Source organism: Heptranchias perlo, chromosome 8, assembly GCF_035084215.1.
Source record: "Heptranchias perlo isolate sHepPer1 chromosome 8, sHepPer1.hap1, whole genome shotgun sequence".
NCBI lineage: Eukaryota > Metazoa > Chordata > Chondrichthyes > Hexanchiformes > Hexanchidae > Heptranchias > Heptranchias perlo.
Genome location: NC_090332.1, coordinates 64,504,773 through 64,520,563, shown reverse-complemented (window position 1 = coordinate 64,520,563; position 15,791 = coordinate 64,504,773). Strand labels below are relative to the sequence as shown.

General features: G+C 40.7%; 1 protein-coding gene across 4 annotated transcripts in view; it reads left to right on the top strand.

The window, feature by feature from the left end:
- myo6a (myosin VIa) overlaps positions 1 to 15,791 on the top strand; it is a 226,242-nt gene that overhangs the window by 61,884 nt on the left and 148,567 nt on the right. For all 4 annotated transcript variants that reach the window (XM_067989192.1, XM_067989190.1, XM_067989191.1 and 1 more), the window contains exon 2: positions 14,448 to 14,593. In XM_067989192.1, coding sequence (XP_067845293.1) covers positions 14,477 to 14,593 — 117 coding nt within the window. In that variant the 5' untranslated portion in view covers positions 14,448 to 14,476. The remainder of the gene's footprint in view (positions 1 to 14,447; positions 14,594 to 15,791) is intronic.

The window sequence follows — 15,791 nt, the reverse complement described above, 5'->3', positions numbered from 1 at the left end:
TTGGCTGTAAGTATTTTTGTACTGGAGTGGTGGAGGAGGTGGCATGTGTCCAGTTTGCTTTTCTAATGGTGCGGAGTTCTGCTGTGCTCCGCAGAGGGATACAACTTATGGTCAACCATCTGGCTTGGTGAAGATTTAAGTTTGAAGCAATGTGAATGTTCTTCCTAAGCTGGACAGCACTCTTAACGCCAGTCCTCTGACCGACCTCCAAATCATCTTATTGAGGTGGATGGGTTTCTAAAGGACTGTATTACAACTGACAGAGGTCACTGTACATAATCCCATACTCGTCCTTCAAAAACATTGCATTTCCTCGAGCACTACTTTAATGCTGAGGCATTGTTGGAACATAGGATTAATTTATTAAAGCAGTTTTCTCCCATGCAAAGCACTATCTCTGGCTGAAAGGACAGGAAAAGTGGCCTGTTCCCAAGCATCTACCACTGAGTGGTGTATGGGAGTAACCCAGGATGGCTCTCCTGATTCTCCCTCTCTAGACACATACCCAATCATTGCTCCATTCTTTCCCGTGATGGAACTGGTGAGATTGGAAGACTTGCTGTGTGCGGAATTGAATTTTCAATCCGACTGTATTACAACTTAACTTTTGTTAGGCAAGGGTATTTATGGTTACGGAACCACGGCTGGTAAATGGAGTTAAGATACAGATCAGCCATGATCTAATTAAATGGAGGAACAGACTTGATGGACTGAATGGCCAACTCCTGTTCCTGTGTTCCTACTGATTAGGTCCTTGGTGGGAGGTGGAGTTGCAGACAGCTATTTTCTCACACAGAAAGAAAATTGGGTGAGTTGGGTCAAGCTGTGGATTGCCACCTATGTACTTTGGGACTAGGCAGCAAAAGAACCAGAGGGGAGATGAGAATTTTTTTTAAGCAGTGAGTTATGATGATCTGGAATGTACTGCCTAGAAGGATGGTGGAAGCAGATTCAATACAACAACAACTTGCTTTTCCATAATGCCTTTTAATGTACTAAAATGTCCCAAGGTGCTTCACAGGAGTGTAACTTTCAAAAGGGAATTGGATATATGCTTGAGAACGAAAAAAAATTGTAGGGCTATAGAGAAAGAGCAGGGGAGTGGGACTCATTAGATAGCTCTTTCAAAGAGCAGGCACAGTTGGCCGAATGGCCATCTCCTGTGCTGTAAGATTCTATGATTTTTTGTAAACCCTTCTTGGTATGAGGTGAAGGAAGAAAGGAAACTTGGGGGGAGGGAAGGGCTGAAGGGAGGCCTGGAGCCCCCTCCTTAACCTACTGAAGAATGTTCTATTTTATAGGAGAATCCACTGGCTTCTCTGAAGGATAGCTCCCTCCAGTGATTATAAGTTTCGTCAGTACTGAAGCTTTGCTTTCTACAGTACATTTTTGGTTGATGAAATTGCAGATTCTTCAGATAACAATCTGTGATAAGGGTTTAATTGGAATGACCTCTGTGGTTCCAATACTCAGCAATGTGGCAAACCTCAATGCACAAATGACAACTGATCACTAACCTCCTGATCAGGTGATCCAAGTCAAAAAAAATCCCCAGTTTGTGTTGTGTAAGTGGAATGCGCATAGGTTCATTGTGAATGTGGTATTTCTACTACTTGTGAATGTAGCATCTTGATGCACAAGTCTTGTGTTATTGATTACTGGCACTCGTATCTAAAAGAAACTCAGTGGGAATCCGCCATTTTTCTTTTCTATATCTCTGTGATTCCTTCATTCCTTTAATCTGCTAGGGACTTGTTTTTTGTTTAAAAAAATAAAACTTTAGCGCTGTCAAACTGGTTGGCCACATTCTGCCATTTTGTGTCTTAAGTTGATATCTCGGTAACAGTTGCGCTTACCTGACCTTTCGTGCGTTTGCAAAAAATATACTGCACTTGGTAAGTGAGCCCTTGTTCCTTTTAACAAATTGGCCCCATGATAATTGAATCTGGTTCTGCTTCTGTAAACTAAATGTCAGCTCAGCTGGAAAAGCGCTGATGCTAACTGGACCAGACTGGTATCATCAAACAAATGACATCTTCCCTGGTAATTTTCCCAGGCCCCTGCTGTGTGGCTTGTTTTATTGTTATCCTTATTTTTAATTGGTATTATTCTGTTTTAATTTTCTAGTTTCTCTTTTCAACATTTTACTTTTTGATTGAACCTTTTCCCTGATTGGTTGCTTCTTGATTTCAGACCTTTGCCCCCTCCCCTCCCCTCCAGCTCACTTTGATCAAGGAAATGTTGGGCCACCAAAAATTACAGCATTGGATTGTGCCCTGGTGTGTCCCTCCCTTCACCATGGTAATGGTGTAATTGAGTAAACTATCATTAACATGACCAGTACAGTAACAGAGATCTGAATCTACCCAGTGTAGTGGAGCATTTTGAGTGACATTGCCTGAAGTGAGCTGTGCCTTGTGCTCACTTTGAATCAGTTTACGTTGTTTAATGTAGTTTTTTTTGTAATTCATGTACAAATGTATTCAGCTAATTTACAGTATCTTCATTTGCCATGACATCGTATGATTGATTGGATCTTTCGATTTTTACATTAATCTTGGAACAAGATGGAGTGTTTAAATCGGGGCAAGTGTATTATATTTCTAGTACAATAAATAAAGGAGTGTTTTCAGTGCAATTCTTGCCAGCTGACGGTACAAACTCTGGTTTAGAGAGATCCTCTTGTAAATCCTCTGTCTGTCACAGGACATAAATCCTCGGCTAAGTGAAGAGTACAGCTCTGGCCAGTGAGCTTGGCGACCGATGGCTACAAGCACATTCATGGCTGGTAACACCCTCTCAAGGTTTTGGAGGTCGTGAACCTCTCTAGTTTCGATGTGGAGATGCCGGTGATGGACTGGGGTTGACAATTGTAAACAATTTTACAACACCAAGTTATAGTCCAGCAATTTTATTTTAAATTCACAAGCTTTCGGAGATTTTCTCCTTCCTCAGGCAAATTTTCTCATTCCTCAGGCAAATGAAAACATTTGCCTGAGGAAGGAGAAAATCTCCGAAAGCTTGTGAATTTAAAATAAAATTGCTGGACTATAACTTGGTGTTGTAAAATTGTTTACAACTCTCTAGTTTCAATCTTGTGATTTAGGAGTGTCATCTGAAACCTTTGATTATCTCATCATTGTAATATTACCAACCGTCATAAATTGTAAGATCAATAACAACGTGCTGTTGAGGTGGATGTTTGTATTAAAGGTCTGTAATGCTGATTATATAATACACTAAAATGTATATTGAAAATGTTTCACCTATATAATTAAGTTTGTTTGCTAGTATAATCCACTCCTGAGATTCTAATCTGCATTAAAAATTCCTATTTCTGTTTTCTTTTAATAAAAATCTTGATTATCAAAGCCTGCACTTGAATAGTGCTTTAAAGGAACCATACCAATACATAAAATTTGTGGTGTAACTTTGAAGGCATGATAAATCCTGAACAGTTATTCTGTGAGGGAGAGAGCAACAAAAAAAGCCTGAGGGCTAAAATTCTGAAATAATAAAAGAAACTGTTGGAGTTGTACAGGTAGTCAGTCAGGATCAGAAAAAAGAAAGTCAGGTTAAGCTTTGAGAGTTGGACCCTTTTGAAGGTGCACCATCTCGGTCACCAGGGAGGGAAAGGAATCCAAACAACTACGTGGCATTCTTGTTCCGTATGTTTTTGTGACGCAGTGATGATTTCAGCACAAATGGTGTTGGCCATTTTTTGTTCTTTATAGAATGATGGTATCCCTTTAAAGGATATTTCCCTTCATTTTATTTATGTGGAAATGTTTAAAGGTGCACTGTCTTTTCATCAGGGAAGGGAGAGCATTCCTGTTGCATAGGTCAGATAACTGAGGCTCCACTGTGTTTCCGGTTATGTTTCAAGGTGTTTCAGCCTTGACATTTGTCAACAATTACTCATTTTTAGGAACAAATACCCTAGTTTCTTTTTACAACTAGCTATGCCTGTGCTGTGATGGGGGGAAAAAATTGTATGAGCATTTTTGAAGAGACTGACCCCTAATCCTTGTGTGCTGACCCAAGTAAAATGTCTGGGTGGAATCCAACAGCCATTCATTTCTGTTTGCACTGTGTTGTTAGTGTTGTGTACTCAATGGTAATGCAGTGCAGTATTGTTTCCAAGCAGTTTGGCTTTGGTGCTTCCTGTGTTACTAATGTCAGATCATTATGCCCCTTGAGCTCGGAACTACTATTTAACTGATTCAACCATTCTTAATAGACCAGGTTTTTTTTTTGACCGCAAGGGATTTTGATAAAGTTGATTTAAGAGAAGCTGTTTCCACTGGCAGGAGGGCCAATAACCAGAGGGTTTCATATTTAAAATAATTGGCAAAATAGCCAGAGGAGGGGGTGGGAGGTGTTGAATTTTTTACACAGTGCTTTGTTATGATCTGAAATGCACTGCCTGAAAGGGTGGTGGAAGCAGATTCAATAATAACTTTCAAAAGGGAATTGGATAAATACTTGAAAAGGAAGACATTGCAGGACAGTGGGAAAGAGCAGGGAAGTGGGACTAATTGGTAGCTCTTTGAGAGCCTCCTATATCAATCAAGTGAGACCAATCTTTCAAAGTTCAAGAGCCAGAAACAGAAATTGTGTAAAGAGCACAAAGTTTTGTAGGTAGTAAGTATGCTTATATTAAGCCTGCTCAGGCATTAATACTGGATGTGCTTAGTTTCTCTCTGTTTACTTGGAATCTAACCAGTCTGTGGGTGACTGTCAGAACAGATCTGTACTTTGATTTTAAATGGTAAATAGAAGCATATAGTGGAACCAAATGTAGAAAGCAGACACAGGGCATGGTTCTTGATGTTTGGATGTTTCTCTAATGGCACAGCACTCAAGATCAGCTGTTCCTTCCTTTTTAAGATTGGTATCAATCTGTTATCTTCCTGCAAAGAAAGAAAGACTTCCATTTATGTAGCGCCTTTGACAACCTCAGGATGTCAAAGTGCTTTACAGCCAAAGAAGTACTTTTGATGTATAGTCACTGTTGTAATGTAGGAAACGCGGCAGCTAATTTGCACACAGCAAGATCCCACAAACAGCAATGTGATAATGACCAGATAATCTGTTTTAGTAATGTTGGTTGAGAGATAAGTATTGGCCAGGACACTGGGGAAATCTCCCCTGCTCCTCTTCCAAAATAGTGCCAGAGGGTCTTTTATGTCCACCTCAGAGGGCAGACGGAGCCTCGGTTTAAGGTCTCATCCAAAAGACAGCACCTCCGACAGTGCAGCACTCCCTCAGTACTGCACCGAAGCATCAGCCTGGATTATATACTCAAGGAGCGTGGCTTGAACCCACGATCTTCTGGCTCAGAGGCTAGAGTGCGACTACTGAGCCAGGGTTGATATCGAACAACATCCAATTGACTAACTGCTTCAGCAACTAGTGGGGACTTCAAGCAGTTTTCCTCAACACTGAGTGGTTTGACCAGAAACCTAACCACAGGCCTTTATCAACTCCAAATCCTGAAATTGTTAAACAAAACTATCCCGAAGAAGAGCAGTAAATTGCGTGTGGCTCTGTGGACCTTGTGTCACAGAACTATTTTCCTGGACCTTGATCACGAATGGGGAGTGCACCAGTTCACTTCTCTGTAACTGAGTTTGAAATACCTTTTTATCTTGTTTATAAAGGCAAATACATGAATTTCAGAAAGTCAAGTAACTAGTTCGTTTTTCCTTGTGCTGCCTTTTAGTTTGCTCACGACACAGTTTTATGCCATGAGAAGAACAGCATGACAATGGAAAGAAAGACTTGCGTGTAGATATCGGCTTATCCTGGGTCTCTCTCAAAGATCCCAAAGTGCTTCACACGATTACTTTCGAATGCAGTGACTGTTATGGAGGCATGATCAAAACCCGTTCTGTAGCTGACTTGGCAACCCCATGCTTGAACCGTGGTACTAGAGTATTCAATGGTACACAACAATGGTTGATGACTGATCAGCCAGCGTGACTCACTAATGGAATATATGGACAGGTACACCTGTCAGTGGCAGCTGGGATTGTTCTCACTTGGCAGCAGATAAGCCTGCAGGCTGATGCCCTAATGGGTAGGGTGGCCCTGCCTGGGGAAGTAGCGGGAAGCGTATCAGTGCTCTGTGCTATTAAGTGGCACAATTTTAGCTGGTTGAACTTCAGTAGTATCTCTTTGCGCACTTGGGGTCGTTGAGCCTTAGGTTAGTGAGGTACGCCCCATGAGGATAGTGTGCACTACCTATTGGGCAAACAGAGACACTTTGTGTGGAGTTCTCCGCAGGTTGGTTTGGACGCTCTTAAAGACGGTCATATGTTTCTGCACTTCAAACATTTGGCTGATTTTTAAAAAATGTACGAAAAGCAAACCATTTTGCACATAGTAAGAACCCACAAGCAACATTGAGACCAATGACCCCTTAATTTGTTTTTAACGATTGATTGAGGGAGGAATGTCACCAGGAGAACTCCCTGCTCTTCAAATAGTGCATTGGGATTTTTAACATCCACTTGAACCACCAGAACAGGCAGATGATGCTGAGATTTCATATCTCATCTGAAGGACGGCACCTGCAGCAATGTAGCACCCTCTTATTATACTAGATTGCCACCGTAGATTTTTAAAAATTAACTCTTGGAATATGGGCATTACTAGCAAGGCCAGCATTTATTGTCCATCCCTAGTTGCTCTTGAGAAGGTGGTGGTGGGCCTTCTTCCTGAACTGCTGCAGTCCATGTACTGAAGGTACTGCCACAATGCTGTTAGGTAGGGAGTTCCAGAATTTTGACCCAGTGACGATTAAGGAACAGCGATATATGTCCAAGTCAGGGTGGTGTGTGACTTGGAGGTGATGGTGTCCCCATGCGCCTGCTGCCCTTATCCTTCTAGGTTTGATACAACTGAGTTTGCCAGACCACTTTCGGAGGGCAGTTAATAGTCAACCATGTTGGTGTGGGAATAGAGTCACATATAGTCCAGACCAAACCTAAAGGGCATTAGTGAACCAGTTGGGTTTTTAATCCTACAGCTTCAGGGTCATTTTTACTTCCAGCTTCCTTCAAACTGAAGTCAAATTTTCAAACTGCCATGGTGGGATTTGAACTCTCGTTCTTTGGATTATTAGTTTGGGCCTCTGGATTACTAGTCCAGTAATATAACCACTATGCTGCCATGCCCTCAGATTATATGCTCAAATCTGGGAATGGCGTTTGAATCCACAGCCTTTTGATTTAGAGGCAAGTGTGCTACCAATTGAGCCAAGCTGATGTAATCAGAACTTTTTTGAATGATTTCTAGCTTGTTTCTTGCATGTGATTGGTCCAATTCAGGTTAATTTTAAAAACAAAATATAATCTTGCTACATCTGATTAGTGGCTGTTTGCAGTTCTTTTCTGCATTGCGATTGAACCTGTATTTATTGTACTTGGTAAAACCTTGTTGAAGACTGAAATATTTTTGTAAATTTGCTCTCAATCATATCAAGTCCATGAATCAATGAAGCTTCTTTCCAGAGTTTTGCTCTGTTGCTGATCAATCCAGCAACAATATTTTTTAGGCTCGTGTTTATAGTGGCGGGGCAAGCGTAGCCAAGCCACCGTTTCTGCTGGTAACGGTTGGAAACATACCAAAAGTATGGGCATCATTAACGCTGGCCTTTCGTTGCAATCATGTAGATTATAGTGACAAACAGGAGCCAAATATGCTCATTTGACTCCTCTTTGCCACTGTAAATAAAGCATGACTGACTTGTTTAATGCAGTTGTATTTTTAGGGCTTTATTTGTGATGAGTATAAGGCTAATCTAAGCGAGTTTTACATTGAAAAGAAAAAAAATTATCGAAGGATAAGAAATGAACTTTTGCATTAAGTCCACGAACCACGTAAGGAGTTTTGCTTTGTTCAACACTGTAACCTAATATGTAGCAGAACTACTAACCTTTCTGCTAGCAGTATTAACAGTGGGCATGTCAGCACTTAAGGTGCTTTGAAATGAACGTGAGCTCCCGAACTTTAGTTCACTCTGTTCAGAACTTAATGAAAAGGAAACAAAGTCTCTTTTGGTTCAGTTGCATGATCAGTTCTTTTTAAAATATTGTAAAGAATCTTCCAACACCAGGTTATAGTCCAACAATTTTATTTGAAAATAAAAATTGTTGGACTATAACCTGGTGTTGTAAGATTCTTTACAATTGTCAACCCCAGTCCATCACCGGCATCTCCACATCATGGCCTTTTTAAAAGATGCAAATTAAAATTTGTCCAAAAGCTGTAGTAACTGCAACTGTTCAGACTTCGGGGTAAGATCTGAATGGTAATCTATTCTGATTAGGAGAGAGTGAAACCCACCAGGAAATTACAAAACAAACCACTGCAAGTTGAAAAGTACAAACAGTACATGATGGGGTAAAGCACAGGAATCTTCAGTCCAGTGCCGAAAAGTCAACTGTAGCACAGTAAGCCCATTAGTTGTTGTCAGCTGTGGCTCTATAGTAGCACTCTCGCCTCTAAGTTAGAAGGTTGTGGGTTCAAGTCCCACTCCAGAAACCTGAGCACGTGTTCCAGGCTGATGCTTCAGTGCAATACTGAGGGAGTGCTGCACTGTTGAAAGAAATGTTAAACCGAGGTCCCCTGCCCCCTCAGGTGAACAAAAAAGATCCCGTGGCACTATTTGAAGAGCAGGGGAGTTCTCCCCAGTGTCCTGGCCAACATTTATCCCTCAACCAACATCACTAAAAACCAGATTATCTGATCAGTATCACATTGCTGTTGTGGGACCTTGCTGTGTGCAAATTGGCTGCCGCATTTCCTACACTACAACAGTGACTACACTTCAAAAGTACTTCATTGGCTGTGAAGCGCTGTGGGATGTCCTGAGGTTGTGAAAGAGGCTATATAAATGCACATTGTTTCATTCTTTTCTTTATTATCCCAAGTGTGTGAATTCTCTACGCTGAAGTAATACGATGAATATAATTTGAATGAACTTGCCACTGCTGGATAATCTTGTGATGTTGATAGTTGAAGAACGAAGACTGACACATCCACTGTAGAAATTTGGGTGAAAACCCAATTAATCTTCTCCATGATAATTAGAACATTCCCATTTGAAAGGGCAGGCTCAGTGAATGCCTCTGTAGCTATCCTATATATGGTGTGCACTTAAAAAAAAAGATGTAAATGATGAACAACCAGTCACTTTGTATGTCCACAGTTTTATCATGAGTTTCACATTAGTGAAATGTTGAATGCTGTATTTAGAACTGACTGCTGAAGGAAAATACAGGTGTATATATTTAATAAAATGGTTACATACTTCATTAAAAAGCTCTTGACTGCTAATGGTTTTATCCATTTGTTACATTTTGCTTTGAAGTGAACACGTCACAGTATAACAATTTTTTTCTCTACAAATTTAAAAGCCCCCTCTCCACCCCCATGCCTACCTTTTTGGCCATGAGTCTTCCCCTCCCCCCCCCCCCCCCCCCCCCCACCCCCACCCCCGCATACCTGACTCTTTCTCCTGGCTTCAGCTTCCCCAATCCACTTGGACCCTTCCCTCTTGCCTTCTACTCGCTCTCTATCTTTTTATTGAGAACTGCCGACATGATATTGGCCATGTTGGTTTCTCCACTTCCCTCACTCTATTCTATCTCCCTCTGAATTTGCAGTGCTCTGTTCTCTCAGGTGCATTCCCAGTATCATTATCAAACCTATTGAAAAGGAGGGGGGAGGGGGGAGGGGGGTAGAGGTGGATAGGGTGCTGTTGTATCGCAGAAGGACCTCCTACCTTATCAAGGCTGAATGTCAGCTCTCTGACAGCTCCTACCTCCCACTAGAGCACGATCCCACTACTGAACACCAAGCCATCACTTCCCAGACCATTACTGACCTCATCTCTTCTTCTCATCTCTTCTTCACACACTGCCTACAGCCTCGTAGTTCCCCAAACCCGTAAAGCCCACTTCTACCTCCTCCCCAAGATCCACAAGTGGACTGTCCTGGTAGATGAATTGTATCAGCCTGTTCCTATCCTACCAAACTTATTTCCTCTTGTATCCTTGCTTGTTCAGTCCTTACCCACCGACTTTCGTGACTCTCCCAACACCCTCTGCCACTTGAAAAGATTCTAGTTTTATGGCCCCAACTGGCTCCTTTTTACTATGTGTGCACTGTCCCACCCCACTTGCACTTTGATCTCTGTCTTTGGTCTTCTACAATGTTCTAATGAAGCTCAACATAAGCTCGAGTAAAAGCACCGTAGATTTCGACTTGATATTTTGCAGTCCTCTAGCCTTATTGTTGATTTCAACAACTTAAGACCTTAACTTCAGTTCCCAAGAAGTGCTGGGAATGTGGGATGGTGTGCTGGCATTTCTGCTGCTGGGGGGAAGGTTTGGGTTGGTGCAGACGTAATATTACAAAATAAGTCAGGCTGATTCAGGTCATTTGATAAAAGTTGATTAGTGTTATTCCTTTGTATTGTATACTTGTTTGAGTACAAGGTAGGTAATTTGAATTGAGCTAGAGGTATGTGTACTTGTTGTAGCTTGCTCTCCACTGAAGTCCTTTCTGGTATGCACTCGAAGCGAAACCCTTGAGAACTAAATTAGTTTGTATCAGTATAAGAACATATTAGTTCAAATTCAATGTGTGCTTTTTTGTTTTGTTTCCTGTTAAAGAACAAAAATGATTAATATTTTGTGGCTTCATATTTCAGTAAAAGTACAACCGGTTAGTTCAGACTCCTCTCCATTTTATAATTTAGAACAGAAAGTGGTGGAAAATTTCATTGGCAATTCATGTAGAATTGGTGCTGTTCATATGAAGCAGCATTGTCACGTAAGTAGCAAAGTTTTCGTGTAAGCTGAGATAGTGGAGCGATCTGCGTTCTAAACTTGGCTCGCCTGGAATAGCCTGTTATAAACTATACTGTTCCATCGCTGTACTTGAATATCCTGCTTTATAAGCTTTACTGCCCCATTGCTGAACTGGAATAGCCTGCTTTAGAAACTCTGCTGCCCTATTGCTGTACTAGAATATTCTGTTTTATAAACAGCCCTCCCACTGTTGGAAACTGATAACTTTGCACTGTTGCTTAAAATTTGTCATGATAAATTTTTTGTTAATTTTTGGGAAGCTAAGAAAATTCACTGCAATGCCAGATGTGCTGGTATCATTGTATCAGTAGTTGTATCTTGGCTTCCAAACCCGGTGAAGTACCTTACAAAACATGTTACTGTGATGCATTAATGGTAGAAAGATGATTATCGCCTTGAGTGGGTGCGGAGGTGAGGAACAGTATTGGGATAGATTTTGCTCTTGAGTGGCAAATGAACGATGCCTGCCATTCGGTAGACATGTACTTGCCCATAGATTTTTTTTTTTTCATGGGCTTTTGCACGGCAAGTTCCTCTCAATCCAGTGCGGTGCCCCCTCTCAGGCATCTGGGGCCTGTGTGAACAGGACAAGCAACTGTCTATTTGGTTAAACTAGTTAAGCGATCAGATTGAAGCAGGTTAATAAGCCACACAGTCAGAACTAGGAAATGTAAGTTAGAATAGTGAATTCAATGTCAAATCAGGTACAGAAAGCAAAATAGAGGGCGTAAGAAATATTGAATTAAGAGACAGAAATAAGAGAAAGTAAAAAGAAATGTTTCTTAAAAAAAAACAATATCCAAAAACAATTAAAATCTAAAGGAGACTCCACACTTGTAAAAGTTAATTTTCAGTGTTAGGGAGGCAGTTTGGCAGTAATTAAGACTTACCACGCCATTAAAAGGGCATTTATACTGGTATGGACAAGCCTAACTTTTTCTGGCGCGTTTAGCCCGTATCTATGACAGTGCAGGAACTTCGTGCCATTCCATTCCATTCCTCTGAATGGTGAGTCAGACAGCGAGATGGTCCTCCCGCGCAGCTTATCGAGGAGCAGGGCATCTGGTAGATTAACTTCCGAATTTCCGCATTTAACTGCGCATGTGCGGTCGCTGGAAGTTGCACTGCCATTTGCACTGAAATAATGGTGAGCGCTGTTTGTCTCGCCGTTATTTTCAGAGCAAAATCTGGCCCAATGATTCAGGCGATAAGGAAAGGTTAAGGAAGATGTGCATTCAAGATGATGAAGGGAATTGATGAAATTGATCTTGGCAAATTGTTCGCTATTCCAAAGTGGACACAGCTAAAAATTTGGAAGTTGGGAGTATGAGTGGAAGCCCAGCTGAACTATTTCACAGGAAGGGCAATATAATTGTGAAATGAGTTAGCCATTGAAGAAGACCATATAAATGAATCGAGACTCAAGTGGGTGCTTTTCTGAAGAGTGAAGGGATTGATGGATATAATGAGGGGGCCGCATTGATCTAGGAAAAGGAATAATTGTGTTTGGATCTAATAATTTTTGCTCTTCCAAAAAAAAAAAAATAATCCTTGTGTTCTTATGAAATGTTTTCCTTGTGTAATGTTTTCCTAAATACGAGAAATGATGCAGGCTCTTTTTTATTAGATACTATTGCTAATCTGCTGCAAAGCCTACCTTAACGACTTAATTGTCACATTTGCGGATTTCTGACTATCGTGCCATCCAAAAGACGGCACCTCTAACAACGCAGCACTCCCAACACTGCACTGAACGACCTTGGTACAATTTATATTAAAATGATTAAGTTAAATTTTGTTCTCAAGGAGTTAAGTTCTCTGTGCAGTAGCACGAAGAGCTGCGTATTAAATCTAGATGAGAGTGTTTGTGAAATGATGCCTCTTGCGTATCACTTAAACCTAAGACAATAGAGGTCCATCCAGTCAAGTCCCCAACCCATTATGTCAAGATGATTTTCCTTGTCTATGACATCAGGTTGAGACAATAAGAGTCATTAACTTATCCCAATGGAATGGGTTTGTTGAGAAAAACTTAGACTAATTAAAAATAGTGCTGATTTGATGGTAATGGGCTTGGGCATTTCTTGCAGTATATCTACAGAAGTTTATTAACTAAATAAAAATAGCTATTTATTGCAAGAGGATTGTCATAAATTCATGAATTAAGTGAAAGGAAGAAATAAAATATGGTTGCTTCAAAATTTATTGAACTGGAGATTTAATTGCAAAGGATTACATTAAAATTTATTTTATAATATGTAAATAGAATATGGTTGATCAAAATTTATTAATGAGACAAAAGGAGCGAGTATTATTGAATTAATTATAAGGGTGCAGGGAGTGGGCCGGGAATATTTTTAAATAACTTTCGAGCTGCAGCTAGGCTGGGTGGGAATATTTTTATATCTTTGCTACTGTGAGTTGGGTTGGAGAGGGAGTGGTAGCAGGTAATTTTTTTTTATTGGGGAAAAGGTTGTGCTCAGGATCAGGGCTAGCTCGGGAATTAGCTCTTGACTCCCATTGGTTCTTTTCCGTTAATAACAGCTTTGTCATTTCAGTGCAGTGTTGGGAGTGCTGCGTTGTTAGAGGTGCCGTCTTTTGGATGAGACGTTAAATCAAGGCCCTGTCTGCCCCCTCAGGTGGATGTAAAGGATTCTGTTGCACTATTTGAAGAGCAGCAGGAGAGTTCTGTTTCCTGATCAAGTTATCCCTCAACTAGCGTCACTTTTTTTTAAAGGAAAGACAGATTTTCTGGCCATTTATCTTGTTGCTATGTGTGGGACCTTGCTGTGCGCAAATTGGCTGCCGTGCTTTCCCACATTACAACAGTGATGATACTTCAAACGTATATTTTGTTGCAGCCATATTCCTCAGTATTTCAAAAATTTCCTGTGTATAATTTTTAAAGTTATTTATGTGATGTTTTTCATGATATAAAAGTAACTACTTGCTGCTGACTAGATTTTTTCAGGCTGCATAAGACATTTTGTTATATAATTGCTTATCCATGGCTGCTTATTGATATGATTTTGATGAAAAAAGTGAAGTTTAAACAGAAAATAGACGTAAAGATTCTCAGCCTCCCCTTCAAATCATTACATGGCTTTGTCCCTCCCTATCTCCCTCACTCCATAATCTCTTCCATCCTTGAGTACCTTTCATTTGTCCACTATCACCCTGCTCCTCATTCTCTGTTCCATCATCTATGGTCACGGCTTCAGCCACTGTGCTCCACTCTCTGGAACTCCCTTCATCATTGCATCTTCACTCTGTCACTTACCTTTCAAAAGCCTTCTGAAGGCACTTCTCTTCGATTTATGCTTTCCTCCCCTCTTAGGCCCTGTTCTCTCTCTTCTTCCTGCTCACCTACAAAGAGCTCTCTGGCACCGCTGTGCCTGTGAGATGTGCTACAGAACTGCAAAGTGTAAACTTTTGATAGACACCGTAGCTTTTAAATCGCTACTGTGATGTTCGAGTTGTATGTCAGGTGTTTATAAAAAGTGTTGAGATGTTGCTTCAAATGGTTCATTTGAAACTCAGTTTTGTTCTCTCTTTTTCAACTAGGGAATTGTGGATAGTTTGTAAAAACGACCATGGAGGATGGGAAGTCTGTGTGGGCTCCACACCCACTGGATGGGTTCCAGTTGGGTTCTATTGTTGACATTGGTGCTGACTCATTAACGATTGAACCTTTGAATCAAAAAAGCAAGGTGAGGATTGTACTGATTTGTCCTTTACATTAGCTGTCTTTGGACTGTTTGTGATGAATTTAAAAAAAGCAATCCTGCGTTTTATTCAAATGGTTGGAGTAATTTGCCTACATAACAGTGACTGCATTTAAAAAAAAATTCATTGGCTGTGCAGTGTCTTGGGATATCCTGAGGATGTGAAAGGCAATATGTAAATGCATGTTCATATTAATTTGTACGTGCGGGATCTAATAGTGTACGGTGAGTATTGTTGCATGTGTAGCATGCAGCACCTTGAGTGTCAGGGACTGGTGAGGTGCAAGTTCTGCCTCTCTCACCTGAGTTACTGATCTTTTTAGAGGAGGGCAATGAAGTGGCACTTGTCAAAATGTCATGTTTCATCAACGGTTCAAGTACTGGAAGCAGCCATAAGCTTTATGCCAAGGGGACTAACTTGAAAATGTTAATTGCACCTCACTCCTACATAAATGAAGTTTCTTAGAAAAAGACTCAGTAACTTGGAACGCATTAAGCCTCGTCTTTGTGAAACTCAGAGGGTTGAAGGATCCTGTTAATCACGGTAGTAGACCGATTAATTAATTATGTTGATCATGTGAAATTAATGTCTACAAATTACACTTTTACAACAACATTTAGAAGATTTTAGATTTTTATAAGAACCTTTCATTTATTGTTACCCCAACCAATCAGCCCGACTCTTTCTGGTACCTCGTAAAACACCCCCATACTTCTAGATAATGGAAGTGGCTGATTGTACGCTGTCATAGAGTGAAAACAAATTTCTCTAATGTAACCATCACTTTGTTAGATGTAGCTTTAAAGGTGTCCTAGTCAAACAGGAGGAATATTGAAGTGCCTTTGAATGCCATTAGGTTTTAATTTTTGAGAATTCATTGTATTTGTCATGTTTAAAAAAAGAAATCACAAAGACTTTATTATCCTGTGGAAATTGTACCGAAGAACACCCCTGCCATTTTGTGTTCAGACTGTAGTTCAACTGCTAGCCATGTAATAGAACTCACCTCTCAAATCAGCTCTCAAGTGATCTCGTAATCCCAGGTACCTTCCAGTAAGAATGATTTTGTGCCTGTCACTGTTGTGGAGAAGGGCTCCATATATCTGTTGGCCACAGGCGAATCATGCTGTCAGTGACCACTAATTGGTTCATTTGTTGGAGAGTTGAGCGCTCAGGCATGAC